This window comes from Magallana gigas, chromosome 2 (genome assembly GCF_963853765.1).
Source record: "Magallana gigas chromosome 2, xbMagGiga1.1, whole genome shotgun sequence".
Lineage (NCBI taxonomy): Eukaryota > Metazoa > Mollusca > Bivalvia > Ostreida > Ostreidae > Magallana > Magallana gigas.
Genome location: NC_088854.1, coordinates 11,340,806 through 11,358,781, shown reverse-complemented (window position 1 = coordinate 11,358,781; position 17,976 = coordinate 11,340,806). Strand labels below are relative to the sequence as shown.

The 17,976-nt window shown below is 33.1% G+C and overlaps 1 protein-coding gene across 3 annotated transcripts in view; it reads right to left on the bottom strand.

Moving 5' to 3' along the window:
• The window catches only part of LOC105336317 (transcription initiation factor TFIID subunit 7), a 32,915-nt gene that overhangs the window by 4,242 nt on the left and 10,697 nt on the right, over positions 1-17,976 (bottom strand). For 2 of the 3 annotated variants that reach the window (XM_011440570.4, XM_034444875.2), the window contains exons 1-9: positions 6,333-6,485; positions 4,415-4,546; positions 4,108-4,188; positions 3,766-3,862; positions 3,458-3,516; positions 3,154-3,343; positions 2,716-2,889; positions 2,352-2,461; positions 1,386-1,445 (exon numbers count right to left, since the gene is read on the bottom strand). In XM_011440570.4, coding sequence (XP_011438872.3) covers positions 1,386-1,445; positions 2,352-2,461; positions 2,716-2,889; positions 3,154-3,343; positions 3,458-3,516; positions 3,766-3,862; positions 4,108-4,188; positions 4,415-4,546; positions 6,333-6,410 — 981 coding nt within the window. In that variant the 5' untranslated portion in view covers positions 6,411-6,485. Of the gene's footprint in view, positions 1-1,385; positions 1,446-2,351; positions 2,462-2,715; positions 2,890-3,153; positions 3,344-3,457; positions 3,517-3,765; positions 3,863-4,107; positions 4,189-4,414; positions 4,547-6,332; positions 6,486-17,976 lie in introns of those variants that run through there. The other variant, XM_066075012.1, reaches the window with a different exon arrangement.

Genomic DNA, 17,976 nt, shown 5'->3' with positions numbered 1-17,976 from the left:
TAGATAACAGAAAAACTTTCTTTCATATTTCATATTAAGAAAATTTGCAAGTACGAAAGAGGTATTCAAGATGATTTTTGTCTAATATACTGTAGATGCTCATTTTTTCCACTCCAAGATCAAATTTTGAGATGCTTTTTTTTTTTTTTGGAAAATGGGAGGGGGTTCTAGTTCTGCTTCTAGTACACCAAAATATATGTTTAATGTAACCCATTTTTAAATGAGTTCTTAATCTAGATGATATACATGTAGTTTTAAAGGGCCAGGGCAAACAATGGATATATAGGTATTAATGAGGGGCTTCGACCTCATAAAAGTTATAAGGGCATGGAGCTGACATATCTTACTACTTTTTTAATAATTGTATATCTTTCCCACATTAATGGGTTAGGATGGTGTTAAAGTTAATTTTCCACATGAATTGTTTTAACATAGCTTTATGAAGTGAATGTTTTGAACTCACTGGTTGATTAACAGTGGGGTAATATGTTTATGTGGTAAAGGAAAAGAGAGACATTCACCCCTGAGATTTGATGTGAATTCTAAAAGAATATATGAATCAATTCATTATCTTCATTTGTACTGCGAATATTTTCCAACAAGCTTAGTTTGATTTAAATGCATTTTAAATATTTATTCCTTTAATGCTAAAACTTTAAGGAGAACTAATCACTAATTCACTATCCAGTCACTTGTTACTCGTTACGCTCCTACACAGCTAGCTGATTGTGACGTGAAATGGATTCTCAAAAAATGAAAATTGAGTCTTTTTGAAAATTATCAGGTATATGGAACACATATCGTACACCCTGCTTTACATTCAACATCAAAATAACCTTATCTAATTGACTAACAGGAAAAAAAATACAAATATAGTTTGTTCTAAAATCTTTGACCCCAATGTTTTTGTCCATTTACTTTAGAAAATATGAAAAGATAAACTGTACTTTTACTTTAAAAAATATGACAAGAAAAACTGCACTAGTTTTAGAAAAATCATAATATTCAATTATTTTCCAAATCAAATCAATCTTACAAAATTAGTCATTCATTTAAAGAAATGTTTTGGCAGGATTTAAAAGAATCTTATTATGTTAAAAATTACATTTTTTTATAAGAGCAAAAATGTTAATTTGAATTCAAAGTAAATGACGGTACTCAAGGGATTCATTATTACACCATTTTTATTTTTGGAGTACCCGTATGTTATATGTAGAGATTTCTAAAGGAAATCTGGAAATAATTACTTTGACAAGTGATTAAATTACAATAAAACCCAGAATGCCAGTACTTTATGTTAACTTGACTGGGATAATCTTGATTTATTTTAAAATACGATTTTTTAAAACTATTGTCACAAAAAATAATTAAGATTTTTCTGTTACCTCTTGTAGTTTCTCATTTTCCTGTTGGATTATCTTTTTCAAAAGAGCTTGAGCTTTTTCCTGCAATAAGAAATTTACAAATAAATATAAATCTAAACTAGATGTGTTGTAATGCAACAAATGCCCCCGCAGGTGACCAAAATTTCAAATGCCAAATTTAATATCACATTTGTTTGAATGCAGAATGTTTAAAGTTATAAATCCCTGAAAATTACTCATTTTTTTCTTAAGTTCAAGAGGTATAACTCTGTCAAAAATCACCAGGCTGAAACCAAGTTCAAACTTGACCTGTATTTTCTAATAATTAACCTTATATGAAATAAAACTTTAAACATGCATCAATTCAAAGGTTAAAAAGCAGAAACTACCAATTTCCCATTTTTTCCTAAGTTCAAGAGGCATAACTCTGTCAAAAATCATTGGACTTGACCTTAATTTAAACTTGATCTGTATTTTCCTGTAAATAACCTACATATGAAATATATACATTCATCCCTTCAAAAGTTAGAGAGAAAACTAAGAATTTCTCTTTTTTTTCAAAGTTCAAGTGGCACAACTCTGTCAAAAATCATCGGACCTGAAGCAAATTCAAATTTAGCCTGTATATTTATAAGATACATCCATATATATATAATTTGACTTGAAATGTGCAACGGTTGTTAAGATAATGATCGGAAAGTGAAAGATGATGGAATGACAGATGGACAGAGGGATGGAATAACAGAATGATGGAACGCTATATGCACCAGCCATTTCATGGCGGGGGCATAAAAATAATGGATCTGAATACAGTGAGAAGAACAATACACTAGGAAAATATATCAGATATGAAATTGGTTATATGAAGTACCGTTAAAATATTTCAAATTTTCATTTATGATATTGGCATATATGGAAAACAACTCCATACTATTGCTATCATTTTCTATCAACACTTAACATCATACGTTAGTTCATTGTTTTAACCTTTTGCTCGGGGTCTGTTATGTTGGATTCACTCTGTTCCTGGGATGCGCGCCTCTGCCTTATTTCTGCCACCTGTCTCTTCAGCTCGCTCAATTTGCCCTGTAGCTCAGCTACAAATTGAAACAACAAAAAATAAGACCTAACTTTCATATCTCATAAACTGGTTCAACATGATTTTTTGTTTTTAACAAACACAATCTAATATATGCATAAAGACAGAATTTTACCTTATTATGTACAATGTCATGTTTTAATTGACACAGTCTCATAAGTAAGATTCATTAAAACACTAAAAGTTGTAATAATTTTTTTCACTCTCTTTTGCCATTCCTTTAAATGCTGTAGTAGAGTAACTCAAACAAACCATTGTCAGCATCTGTGCTGGCATACTGCCCCTCGACATTGGAGGAATCCATGCTGTCAAAACTCATGTGTTGTTGAGAGAACGAGAGTCTAGACATGTCATCCTCTCCACTATCCATAATGTTTATATCCTTTTCTTCTTCCTCATCTGAGCTACTGAGGTCTCCAAAAATGGCTGCAATGTATCAACATTCCAGATTTTCTTACAATCAAAATAGAAAGGAGTCTTTTTTTGCAATCAGTAACAATGCAGGGGCTTTTTACCTAATACCCATCAAAATCCACTTTTAACTTACTAAAATTTTTACATCATTCAATTTTTTTTCTGTAACAACAAAAAATCTTTGACTTCACATGATATCACATGGATTTCTCTTTCTGCTTTAATTACAGATTATGTCTAAGAAAACTCTCACGAAGGAAGATAAAAAGATGCTACCATAGTTATCCAGACTGGTGGAAGTGTCTGTCCTCTTTAAGCTGGAGCCTTTGGACTTGCTGACCGTCATTTGTCCGGAAGATTCAGGCTTCTCTTCCTCTGTGATCACCTCCCATTTAACATCAATGGCATCAGCATCAGTACGAAATAATCGCTTCACTTCTTTCTCAATATCAGGTTGCTCCATGTACTAGAATTAACACAAAAGCATTGCAGTTAAAAATATACATAAATATGTTGTTGTTTTTTTTTTTTTTTTTTTTATAAATATTAAGTTACTTCATATTTAAAATAATACAAGTACCTTTTTCTTTAGAGTTTTTCTAAACCTTCTTTTCCTGACATTCTTTAACGGCCTTGTAACTGCAAAGACATAATCAAATTACAATTTTTAAATCTTAATACATGTACATCTATTTGCATATTGAAAGTTAAGACCTTTTTTTTTTGGCAAATCAATAAGGAATTATGTGTTATTCTTGTTTGTTTTTGCTATTGATTTCTTTCCCTTCTTTTTACTTTCCAACATTTAATTTAATTCAAGTTATGGGAAAAGATAATAATTCATATTGGAAAATTTCATAAACCATGAAGAAATCTAATATTGCTTACTGCCGTGAGTCCATAAGTATTTTTTATCTTTCTCCTTTTTCTTCGGACTCTCGTTTTCATCTTGACTTGTGTCATCATCAGATTTGCATATCAACATCTACAAATAAGGTAAAAAATATTTTTTGTGTATTATGTAATACCTGATGTTGATTTTACTTCCATAAGATGGATATGCTTTAATAAAAATTAAGATAATAAGCCTGTCCAAGTTTTAGTTTGATTTCTGACACTGATTATTAAATGTATGTACATGCACGTACCGGTACATAAAACTCATTTCACTCATCCTGCTTTAGCTAAAAATGTTCAACAAAATCTCAGAGTATTTGGTTTAAAACTTACCTGACAAAGATCAGCTGTTTTATAAAATGTCTTCATGTCAACTGTTTTGAGTGTTTCGACAATGCATGGCATATCAACCATCTAAAATGTTGGTAATTAACAGTGTACAAAGTAACTCAAATTGGCGATTACATATGTATGCAGTTCAAAATGATAAAATATTTACTGTTTGCTGTAAGTATTTATACCTTTCCATGAAAAATCTGATTTCCATATCTGACATTTGCATGTCTATAGTTAGGCTGCATTTCTATTTGTCTGTAGTTAAAATGATAAAATATTTACTGAATGCGGTAAGAGTTTTTACCTTTCCATGAAAAATCTGATTTCCATATCTGACATTTGCATGTCTATAGTCAGGCTGCATTTCTATACTCAGTCTGTCCTTCAGTGTGTTAGATGAAGATTGAATGTCCTGTTTTAGTGCCATTGCAGGTCCCTGAAAGCACAGTCTGTGTTACTGATATATCCAATAGACCTCTTTATAGAATTTAGTACCGGTAATTGCAGCTATGCAATTTTTTCAAGCAAAATGGTATAGATTAATGAAATATGATTTAATATCAACTGTTTAATCTATTTAATGACATTTATTTTCTACAAAAAGAACTTCACAAAACTATATCAATTTGCCCTGCAAAAGAGGAATACCACTTGATAGGAACCAAAAGTAGTAAGTTCAAATGAATGAGCCATGTCATATTTTGAAAAAAATTAAAGACAGAAACCTATTGATCATATTCCAAAATGCATAAAAAATCCCTCAGTGCAAAAATTGACGTATAGAACTTTATGGAAGAATGTTTAATTATGAAGTTAACATTTCAGAGTACTTGTCCAAGTGGTAAACATGAAGATCTTTCTAAAATCAATCTTTGATTTGAATGAAAAATCGCCCATTTTGAAGGTAAATTCGGGATACCATACAAACAATTGATCACAAAGATGGACCCAAACCATCAAATGTGCAGTGGACTATGCCAAACCTGTATTGTACCATCTAATCGTCCATTTTTTTCAGTAAAATGAAGCAACTAAAGTAAGTCAGATTGGGAAAAAGTACTGAAAGTACAAGGTTTTAAGTCATTATTTGATTTCTAGGCAAACAAAATTTCAAATTTGAATTTTTAAGTCAAAAATGTGTGCTACTTTAGGACTGATTTACCTTATTTATAAGCAAATTCTGTGAAAACAATTAGAACCATTTAATTCTTCATGAAATTTACTACCAATATCGTATTTTACTTGCCTCAGACTTTCTCCAGTACATGCTACCAGCCGTGAAAAATTAAGTATCGATGTCAAAATTACATCGAGATCGAGATCGAGAATCGCCATTATTCCATGTTAACAAACTGCAACCACTTCAATTTACAGGGCTAGTGATGGTGTTAAAAATACTATCAGAGGCAAATAAAGAAACGATTTCAGTTGCGAATTTTTTCAAACTGGGAGCTACGGACCTGCTGCTATAGTCAGTCCCGAGTTATTGCTTCCATCCCTTTTTGATGATTTTTAATAAAAATAAACACACCTGTGACAGAAATACAGAACAGATGAAATCGATAAAAGGGAAAATATCCAAAATATCTTCAATGACACATTTTTTCAATCATTTTTCAATCATAAAAGTTCATAGTTCCTGAACGAAATCAAATTTCTTAAGGAGATTTGTAATAGAAAATGTTTACATCTTTTCACCATTTGGAACTCACTCGGAATACCTCACACAATATTTTAACATAATCTTTCGGGCTTAATCATGGCTGATGCAATGCAAAATCCCCGTAGACTTACTATTTTGGGTTGTGTATTGAAACCTTAAGCGGTAGAGGGGGCATTTCAAAACAGATAATCTGGACATTTTTCATATTGGTGGATAAAGGTTGTTTGAGCACATTATCGAAATATCAAGTGAAAAGTGGTGGAAGTAAAAACCCGAGACAGGACATAGTATAGAAGCAAACATGCCAGAGTACTTGCTCCTGTGATAAAGACGATTTTTTTCCAGAAAAATGCAATCCGAGATGAACGGAAAACGAGTCTCATTTGTAAAATAGGTAGATCTATTACATTAAGGCATTAAGCCACCTAATGGGAGTCAAACCACCAAACGAAGGTGGTGCCCGATCTGTTTGAGGCTGTCAGGTTGTATACATGGTATAGAGATCGATGCTTTGTTCATATCGATCATTTCAATTATCTAGATTTTGTAGAATACTTACAGGAGGGAGTCTTAAAATAAACTGTTGTTCGAGATCAAATGCTGGTTCACTAGTCGTTTCTTTCTTTTTTGACGACATTTTATTTTTGCCTTTATCAAAATTTCACAGGATGTATCTATAGATAACTAACTCAAAACCCGATACGCAGGGGAAAATAATATCCGGATAATATGTCAGAAACCACCATTAGTACGTGCACAGACACTCAAACTCAATAAATGGGTCCCGGTGCAATTGATGTCGCCATGAAATTACAAAAAAATTAAAATCAGCAGAATTGTAATTGATTTTGTAATACAAAGTTAGTTCATAAGTGTTTCCAAAACACATAAAAAGATCAATGGAATGCGTTTATTTTCAGCGAGAAATCTATACAAAATGCCTAAACTGACATGTTCGTTACTGTCGCCATTTTGATAATTACATTTTGAAGAGGATGTTTTGCCATATAAACTGGACAATGTGCGGAATAAGTTCTTACATATTATTTTTCAGTAAGAAAATTTAATGATTTAAAAGACAACAAGTTATTTTCACTAGTCCAAGAATTACTTAAATTATTTTGAACATTGTCTCCAGTTTCGATGTAATCTCCGTTACTTTAGATATATAACCACTGCAAGAGTTGTACATTCCATTAAAAAATACAAAAATCTTATTAAGAACATTACGAGGTCTTTTTGTCCACATAAATGTTAAAAAAATTCATATAATTCCTTTTGTCTAATCATATCAGTACGAAAAACAAAAAAAGTCTGAACGTAGATTTAAGACTGTAATGTTCGTTACTGCTATAACTGAGAAAGTAAATGCAACAACTGTTCAACTTGAGTATTGAACATACGATAAGCATTTGTCGCCATCAAAAACTGTCTTTGATAAACACTACAATTTTATTTTGAAGCCGCCTAGTATGGAAGGGAATTACCGCCAAAATTCTATGTATCTTGCTTTTATTCTTATTATGCTTACTTCTTTATTCTTCATTAAGGTCTTCCGTTTCCAACGGAAGACCTTTCTATTATTGTGCGGGTTAAGATTATTCTTATTTTTCTTTTTTTTTTTTCTTCCTAGACGCGAACTTTGAGGCTTCATATCTTGCTCATTTCTGAACGGATTTTGCTCAAATTTTCAGGGCTAATGGACTTTACAAAACACTATCTTCATCAATTCATAAAAGTTAGAATTTCCTTTCCGTTAACGAGTTATTCCCCTTTTAAAATTTTTTAGGGCCTTTGGTTTCCAGACAAAGGCTCCGAGACTATGATAGCAGGGAATGGGAATCCAACGAATTTGAATAACAAAGACATTGAAGTTGTATACATCGGTTTTTGTTTTTGGATTACGTTCCTTATTTAGGAAAAGGTAGGGGGTCAAAAAACAGGATTCCAAAAAGTGCAAAAATTTAGACATATTTTCCTTTATATCTTTTTAACGAAAAATATTTTGTTAAGACATGTAGAATAAAAGTTGTGCAGCATATCAAGGGCTTTCATTTGACACCAATAAAAAAGGGCTGGCCCCTTTTTTTAAGGGCCAATAGCCCCTAAAAGTGTTTGCTTAATAACTCAAAAACGGTTTGGATTTTGATATGGATGTCGCTGGAAAAGTTGTTTGTTGGGATCTCATAAAGGTCGTAACAATATTTTTTTGTAAGTGATTTGTGTAGTATGAGTGTAAAAAGCTTTACATGTTGACATGTACCTGTTTTCATTTGACAAGTTAACGAAAGTCTTTGTGCGTACAACTGGCATAAAGTTGCTGCAGAAAGTATGCTGGTTTATACAGGAGGCATTAATTTATAAGAATTTTTTTTTTTGTTGGAGTACATGCTTTTTTTTTAGGAGTTTAAGTCATTGTTGTTAAGTTCTTATAGTGCACAATCATTAAAAACGGCAATTGGAAAACAAAACATTCTTTTTCTTTTCTTTTTAACCACAAAATATGGAATTAAAAAACTCTATGCATTACATTTTATTTATTAACTCCATGCATTTAAAATCTACCTTGAATCAGAGCTGTGTGTACCATTACGTAAGCTCTCCCTCGCCCGCGGCCGAGAAAATCGGTCACCATGCTCGCGGCTGGACTACCTAGCGGTCAGCGGTTATCTAATACACGAGAGTTGCGTCTCTCATATATGAGTTTATTTAGCCGCGAACTCAAGAATTGTTTTAGTTTTGATTACACAAAATCTTTTGTTGATTAAACGATTGGATGTCAAGTAAGAAATAGTTCATTTAATTAATAAAAGCAATGTCATTCTCTAAAGCAATAATAGACAAAGATCAATTGTGGGGTTTAAGTTTAAAATATATAACTTCTATTTGATAGAGTAAGGTCATTATATTGCAAACTTTTCAAATCTTCCTTGGTTGTGAGCTGTGCGTTTCTGTGCGTTGTACCTTTACGAAATATATTCTTTGCCCACGGCCGAGGAGATCAGCGACGGCTGCATTACCTAGCGGTAAGCGGTTATTTAATACACAAGATTCGCACACCGCGACTTACACTTACATGCATATGAACGTGTTTGAGTTAATATTATACAATTATTTAATGCTTGAGCAGTCAATAGACCAGAATATTTTTCCCGAGGTGCAGGGAACAGCTCAGTATTATCTATTGCCCGAGGCCAACGGCCGAGGGCAATAGATCATACTGAGCTGTTCCCTGTACCAAGGGAAAAAAATTCTGGTCTATTGACTGTTCAAGCATTAAATAATTGTTTTATTACCTAATTCCTTTTTTAGTTTTCGGGGTTTACAATTTGCATATTGAAGATGCTTTTCGTGCCACTATGCAATATACTAAGATTTTTTTTCATCTTTTACATGCACAAGACCTTAATTTAATATTATCTTACACAAAAAGGAGATGTCTTCAACCCATTAGATTTCAAATAGTCTTTAACCTTATATGAGGCTTTAAAACTGTTGATTATTTGATACTCCATTTTGATAACATTGAATTTGGTTTCACCAAGTCCTAAAGACAGCGTCTGTGTAAAGGAATATACATTCCCTGAGAACTATCAAGAGGATGTATCATTAACATACCCGCGTTCTGAAATATGTTGCCGGTCCAATAGATCGCAGTCTATTGACCGGCGGTCCAATAGATCGCAGTCTATTGACCGGCGGTCTAATAGATCGCAGACTATTGACCGGCAGTTCAAATAGACGCAAATATTCAATTTGTAATAAAACAACAAAATCCCTTTGATTAGGTAATAAAGCCGTATATACAAGAACTGTTTTAATTTTATGTTATAAAAGTTTGTCCTACTTGTATATATTTAATTAAATATTTGAGTGTAAATGAATATTAATGAACGATATTACTCCAAATCGGAAAAATCGTTAGACATAAACTAATGGTTGGTTTGTTTATGTAAACTACTTTAAAAACTGTACAATTAATGTTTTAAATCAACACCCCCCCCCCCTCAAATATTAAACATTTAAATGATGATAATCCCTCGCACATGGCTGAGGAGATCCGGCGCGAGTGGATAAGTGATCCGCGGTCGGTTCGTGTTCTTCTACATGTACATTATGACGCGTTTATGTTTCATATTTTGCACGGACACAACTATATTTTATTATGTTTTCAACTATTATATTGGTTTAAGATGAAAAGATAAATTTATTTTACTTGTACAGTTGATTAAGCATTGATTTATACGATAGCGTATAAGGTAGTTTAAAAATCAAATCAAATTATAATCAAAGTTCCATGTTACATGTTTGCGGTAGGTGCTAGCACGATAAAGGAATGCCCTGAATTGAGGCATTCGATGATTATTTTAAAAAATATTCACATGAGTTTAAACAACTTTAGATTAGATTCTATCGGTCACATATTAATCACTACTGTAGTTTCATTGTGGAAGCGAACTCATTGCTGCCCCCCCCCCCCCTCCTCCCGCCCCGCTGACTGGTGCTCGCGCTGGATTTTTTTTTTAATTGGAGAAAAGATAGCAAGATCTGTCGAAAATCATTTTTGGTGGTTTCTTATGTGTAACATTTTGTTTCACTTTCCCACCCCTTTGTTTATTCGGCCAGTCTGTGTTAATTCAATTGCCGCATGCGACCGAGAATCTTGTGTCGCTTCAGCGCACACAGCTCAGAACATTTATAGCCCCAGGTCATCAATTGTTATGTAATTGAGTAACAGTTGGAAGGGTGATTTTACTACATAAAATAATAAAATCATAATATAATCTATATGAATTGAGTACCATGCGTATAGATTCCCATAATAATTAATTTTTTTATTACCTTTCTATGTTTACATTTAATTTTGTTCAAATAATTAATAAATTTTCTATCATTTAAATTGTGTGCTTCATCAAATACGTATTCCGATTACCTTGAAGTCATTAATTTTCCATTGGCTTTTGACAAAAGAGAGACGCCTGACCATCCAATGAAAACAAATACACAGAGTTTGATTGACAGGTTTAGCCAGGTGCAGGTCTCACCCGATGTCCGAGGTTATGTGTGCTGCTTGTACACAGCCGAATGGTCTCAGTAAGAGTTATCGATGTAAATAAATAATAAAAATACATGCTTATCAAAACATGATCGTGCAAGTTAAAGTTGATTTAGGTTTGTTCCAATAGAAATCATGTTTCACTAACTGTATTTAATATTTTTTATGTATAGCGAATTTTAATATTGTTTCAGTACTGAAACATCGCATGAAAACGTTAAATATACATGTAATTATCTGTTACTAGTCGTCTTTTAATATATATATACCTTTCTTTTGTTTGTTAAAAATTCGCTCAATTTTGTTAAAGTAATGTAAAACACGGGCGCCATTTTGAAACAATTAACTTGTCAGAGAGTTCCGAATGAAATCTGATGAACGTTTCACACGGTTCTCGCACGCTTTGCTCGAAACGATTTACACGCTTTGCCCGAAACGCTAAACGGTTTACATGAAACTCTAAAAGGTTTACACGAAACGTTTCTCGCATGTAGGCCGCACGCTTTTTAGCTCACCTGAACCGAAGGTTCAAGTGAGCTTTTCTGATCACCCGTTGTCCGTCGTCCGTCCGTCCGTCTGTCCGTCTGTCCGTCCGTCTGTAAACTTTTCACATTTTCAACTTCTTCTCAAAAACCACTGGGCCAAATTTAACCAAATTTGGTACAAAGCATCCTTATGAAAAGAGGGTTATAAATTGTAAAAATAAAGGGCACAGCCCTTTTCAAAAGGGAGATAATTGCGAAACAGTAAGTATAGGGTGCATGTCTTTAAAAATCTTCTTCTCAAGAACCACTGCACCAGAAATGCCAATATTTACACAAAAGCTTGTATATATAGTGAAGATTTTAAATTGTAAAAATCGTGACCCTCGGACCAAAACTGGGGCCCCAGGCGGGGTTCAAAGTTTAACATAGAAATACATAGGAAAATGTTTTAAAAACCTTCTTCTCAAGAACCACTGCACCAGAAATGCCAATATTTACACAAAAACTTGTATATATAGTGAAGATTCTAAATTGTAAAAATCGTGACCCTCGGACCAAAACTGGGGCCCCAGGCGGGGTTCAAAGTTTAACATAGAAATACATAGGAAAATTTTTAAAAAATCTTCTTCTCAAGAACCACTGCACCAGAAATGCCAATATTTACACGAAAGCTTGTATATATAGTGAAGATTCTAAATTATAACAATCGTGACCCTCGGACCAAAACTGGGGCCCCAGGCGGGGTTCAAATTTAACATAGATATACCTTAGGAAAATGTTTAAAAAATCTTCTTCTCAAGAACCACTGCACCAGAAATGCCAATATTTACACAAAAGCTTGTATATATAGTGAAGATTCTAAATTATAACAATCGTGACCCTCGGACCAAAACTGGGGCCCCAGGCGGGGTTCAAAGTTTAACATAGATATACCTTAGGAAAATGTTTAAAAAATCTTCTTCTCAAGAACCACTGCACCAGAAATGCCAATATTTACACAAAAGCTTGTATGTATAATGAAGATTCTAAATTGTAGAAATCGTGACCCTCATATCAAAACTGCAGCCCCAGGCGGGGTTCAAAGTTTAACATAGAACTACATATGAAAAATGTTTAAAAATTTTCTTCTCAAAAACCACTTCACCAAAAATGCCAATACATACACAAACGGTTGTATATATAGTGAAGATTGTAAAAATCGTGACCCCTGAACAAAAAGTGGGGCCCCAGTAGGGGTTTAGATTTTAACATATATAGGAAAATGTTTTAAAATCTTCTTCTCAAGAATTATAGTGTAACTGTTTGGGATATTACTATGCATACATGTACATCCTTAAATAATGTAGATTCAAAAAATTGTAACTCCCGGACAATTGATGGGCACCAAGAGGGGTTCAAAATTTAAACATTTTAAAAAACATAAAGGAAAAGTATAAAAAATTTCTTCTCAAGAACTACAATGTTTTAGTTTGTGGAATTTCTATGCCTTCACTCATGTAGATTCCTAATTGGTAAAATCGTGACCCCCGGACCAATACTGGGGCCCCAAGATGGGGTCAAAGTTTATTATAGAAATATAAAGGTAACGTTAAAATATCTTCTTCACGAGAACTACAATGCCTCAATTTGTGAGATTACTATCATGCATACAACCTTGGGTAATGAAGGTTCGATAGTTTTAAAATAGTGACCCCTGGACTAATACTAGGGACCCAAGATGGGTTTAAAGTTAAATGTAGAAGTACCGGTATATATGGAAAATGTTTAAAAATCTTCTTTTCAGAACTACAATGCATCAATTTGTCAGATAACTACGTAAGCACCCTCAAATAGTGTAGATTCGAAATTATAAAAGCTGTGACCTCAATCTAATACTGGCGCCTCAAGAGGTGTTCAAAGTTTAGCATAGAAATATAGAGGGAAAATGTTGAAAAATCTTTTTCTAGGGAACTATAATGCTTCAGCTTGTGAGATAACTATGCAAGCATCCTTAAATAATGTAGATTCCAAATAATTAAAACTTTAGCCTTGGACTAATACTGTGGCCCCAAGAGGGGTTGAAAGTTTAACATAGAAAGATATATTGAAAATGTTTTTAAAAAGTTTTTCTCGAGAACTATAATGCTACAGTTTGTGAGATTATTATGCAAGGATCCTCAAATTGTGTAAACTCTAATGTAGTGGAACCAAGAGTTATCTTTCTTGATGTTCTGTACAGTCTGAGAGTTATTTCTCTTGAAGTGGAACTCTGCTACGTTCAGTTTTTCAGGTTGTGTACGTGCGGTCCTACCGCAGTGCTACACATTTTCATTCCTATGTTACTGTTTATGTTGTTCAAGCCAACCATAAACCTCAGACCATAACTGGGTCCCCAGAAAGGGGTTCAATGTTTAAAATAGAAAAAGCATATGCTACGAAATGTAATGTTACAAGGAACTGCTGTTCAGGTGAGCGATGTGGCCCATGGGCCTCTTGTTTGGTGTAGTAGTACGTTTTAGGGTCTGTAAATTTTGTCAGCACGCAATTCTAAACTTGCACAGTCTTCAAAAATTTAGAAATATTTTAATATAAAAGTTATCTTTGAGAAAGGTTTACGTGTTTTGTAGGCGGGTTCAGTTTAAAAAAGAAATACAATTCCTGACATGAATCATGAGTACATACTGTTTATAACAATGCTTGCTACCCTTGAAAATTTAACTCGCCATTAAACATCTCACTTTTTAAAGAATGTTTGAAACGATTACAACTCTGCTCGACAAATAGTTTTCCTAAAATATTTTCTTCCTTTCTTTGTTTCAAAACACGTTTTATATACAGGCTTTCAATCACAACACGTTTTTATAACAAAAGCAGAACTGAAAGTATAGTCATTATAATCGTTTGACACCATATAACATATATTTTGAACTCGCAGCAACAACGGAAGACCTACTCGGGGCTTTGCCACGAGCTCTGCTCTAGTTACATTTACACTTGCATGTCACTTTGTTGTTTTCATATTCATGCTTATCCAATTTCACTTTGATTCTCTTTGATCCTTCATTGTTTGCTTAATTCTATGTTGCAACATTCTCTTCTTATTCGTGTTAATTCTTTCTTCTATCTCTGTTACAAACGTGAATTCAAAAACGCAAACAATAAAGCACTTTCAATAAAGACGAATACAAGTTGCATGAATTTAATGCTGCATTATGACGCCAGGCGGCAGTGTGCGCGCTACAATTGCTGCTCCCCGAAAAAAAAACAAAGTAGCTATCTAAATGTGGGATGTTTCGCACCATGACATTTCGCTCCAATGTTTATATGTTCAGATCAAGAAATGGAGGGGAGGTTAATGTACTAAGGGATAATTTATAATTTTGTTTGCCGGGGAGGGGGTGGGGTGGGGTAGGTCGAGTTCTTTTTTCAGTAGGTTTACTATGTGAATTTAAAAAAGTTTGAATTTTCAAGGGTGGTGGGGTGACTGGACCCCCCCTCCTAAAATAAAATAAAATTCTAAGTCTGCGCATCAGTTATTTATATGAGACGATATAATCTTACAGTTCTCATAATTAGCACCCGTATCATAATTATCATCATCGCAAGCTTTATATGGAAGTCGGTCAATTCAAATATTCATTTAATCAAGACGACATGTATGAGGTTCATGTCTCTAAGTTACATGTATCATAGCTTAAACACCTTCAAATCTAAACATGGACATTCAGTTACATGTACATGATTTATATTAAAATAAAGAAACCTACATGCAATAAGCATGGCTGTGAGTGATACATACACATTTTTATCACGTCAAAAATCTTTGTAAATAAGAAGCATACATTATTAATGTATAGTATTTTGGAAGAAAAAAATATTTTATTTAGAACTTTATATAAGAATTTTTATTAAGATTTGATTTAGATTTTAAACCAAAACGTATAAACAGTCATATCGATATCACATACCGTATTTTAATCTCTTTGCCTGGTTTGTTTTCGTTTACCCATTGTGTAATTAATTCACTGATAATTTAGATTCGTTAATTTTACCGCGTTTACTTCTGCGACTCCACCGTTCTGTGCCGAATCGCAAGAATATAAAATCGCGTGCACCAAACGTAGTTTTCATATCACAAGTTCAAAACTTTTAGAAATATAAGTGAGATTTTAAAACCTACAGTTATAAGTTTTTTAACCCGGAATTTCACGCGGATATTAATCCACGCATTTAATCAGGGATACACAGTACTGTAGCCTAACGAGAGTGTTTCATGATTCATGCAAGTGATAATTTTCACACGTACTAGAGTACATTAAGAAAATCTACTTCTAAGTATTTCGTACTTTCGTATTTCCTTTTATTGTTTTTCAGAAACATCTTTAAATTTGGTTTAAATTTATTTCTATTTCATCTTCATGTTTTACGGGTACCTGTAGACAGAACCGTGCATCACCCCACCTCTTTTCACCTCAAATGAAAATAAAGTCCTGCATGTCGACAAGTTACGTACTTTTGTTATACTTTCACGTTAAATACTGAAATCTGATTGGTTAAGACGCAGTTCATAATCCTTTCTATTACCCTCTGCGTTAGCAACGCACTTAGCAACGGGTAACATTAAAAAATGTTACATGCGCGAAAATTATGCGCATACGGTTCGCTGTAGAATTCACGTTATTCCTATATAAAAGCACTAAAATTTTCTTAAAAATTAAGACATTCAGTATAACAAAATAAATAGTGCCTGTTTGGGAGGATAACAGTTGAAATTGACACCCCGAGAAAACCATTGTCAACCGATGGGGTGTCAATTTCAACTGTTACCCTCCCAAACGGGCACTATTTATATAATGACATGTTCCTCTTCTAAAAATTAAGCGTTCCTGCAAATAATTTGCAAATAATTTGTTACTGCATATATATACGGTACATCATTGTATTGCGGATCTAGAATGAGATCAGATCCACCCCAATGGAAAATTCACACTTATTTAATCAACCAATAAAAAATTAATACAAAATTATCTCTCAGACCCCCCCCCCCCCCTCTGATTTTTTTAGAACCGCGCGGAGGCATTTTACATGTACACAAAAAAAAATCCGTATCTTTTTAAGTCTGCGTATATCGTGGCTTGTTATAAGTTAATTATATTACCCGGTAACATGTATTTCATATTCCTATACTAAGCCCTTAATTTGAGATGTTTTCACGAATTTGTTAAATTTATGCCATTTGTTAGTTTCGTTTTAATAAATCTTCGGGAGCAGCAATTGTAGCGCACACACTGCCGCCTGGCGTCATAATGCAGCATTAAATTCATGCAACTTGTATTCGTCTTTATTGAAAGTGTTTTATGGTTTGCGTAAATTTTTGAATTCACGTTTGTAACAGAGATAGAAGAAAGAATTAACACGAATAAGAAGAGAATGTTGCAACATAGAATTAAGCAAACAATAAAGGATCAAAGAGAATCAAAGTGAAATTGGATAAGCATGAATATGAAAACAATAAAGTGACATGCAAGTGTAAATGTAATGAAGAATAAAGAAGTAAGCATAATAAGAATAAAAGCAAGATACATAGAATTTTGGCGGTAATTCCCTTCCATAGCCTAGGTACATAAATGTTGGTTACTAAATGTTCGTTACCGAAATGTTCGTTATGATATTTTTACGAAACTCTTTGTAATTTCAATCCTAGCTCAAATTGGTTGATGCAAATAAAACACGTGACAAATTGTTGATACATCAACATTCGCCATTAGTGCCAAGGACAATTAGACATCATGATTCCTGCTAAAACCATCTAAACGTCTGACCCCATCAGTATGCATACACCTTCATAAGGATTTATTAGTTTATATTATGTGTATCGAACAATTTTAAATGGGTACATAAAACAAAAGTCATGTAGATCAGTTCTTATATTATAAACGATCCACATGTTTATTCATATCTTTGTAGTATATCTCAAAAAAGAATGAAATGTCCGTTACCTATTGTAACGAACATTTCAATAGACAAGCATTGTAATTTTTAACAACTATTGAAATTATAAATAACTTTAAATTGAATTCATACACACATTTTTATTTGAGCATCATATTTGATTAATTTCTGGCTACTCAAGTGGGATTTATCTCATAAATTGCATCGTAGATCAACGTAGGACAGGCACTTATATAATTACATAATATAATTCAGCATTTAAAACAAACGTGTAAATAAAGGCTGTAAAAAACCCCTGAATAAACACATATTTATATACTTTTGAAATTATGATATACCTATCATTAAGAAATACGTGAGCATAATGGAGTATCTTCAAATTTTATCCTTGTAAACTAGAGTAACGTACATTTCATACGAAAGTAACAAACATTTCATTGACATTTTTACACTCAAAGAAATGGTAAACGGCGAAATCATCTAATTTGTTAACAGCAAATAGGCCAAATCAAGAGCCAAAACCCTTGGGAAAGTCTTAAAGAATAGATTATTTCTCATCGATAATGAATTTTGGGGAAAACTTGATAATCTTTAGGTAACGGACATTTCCTAAAGCTAATTCAAAAAACAGTTTGAATATGTTACTCTGAGCTACTATGGTTTTGTTGATGTTTAAGTTGCTATTTCTATTTTAAATACTTCATCATTTACAAGAAACAAAAAGTTTTATA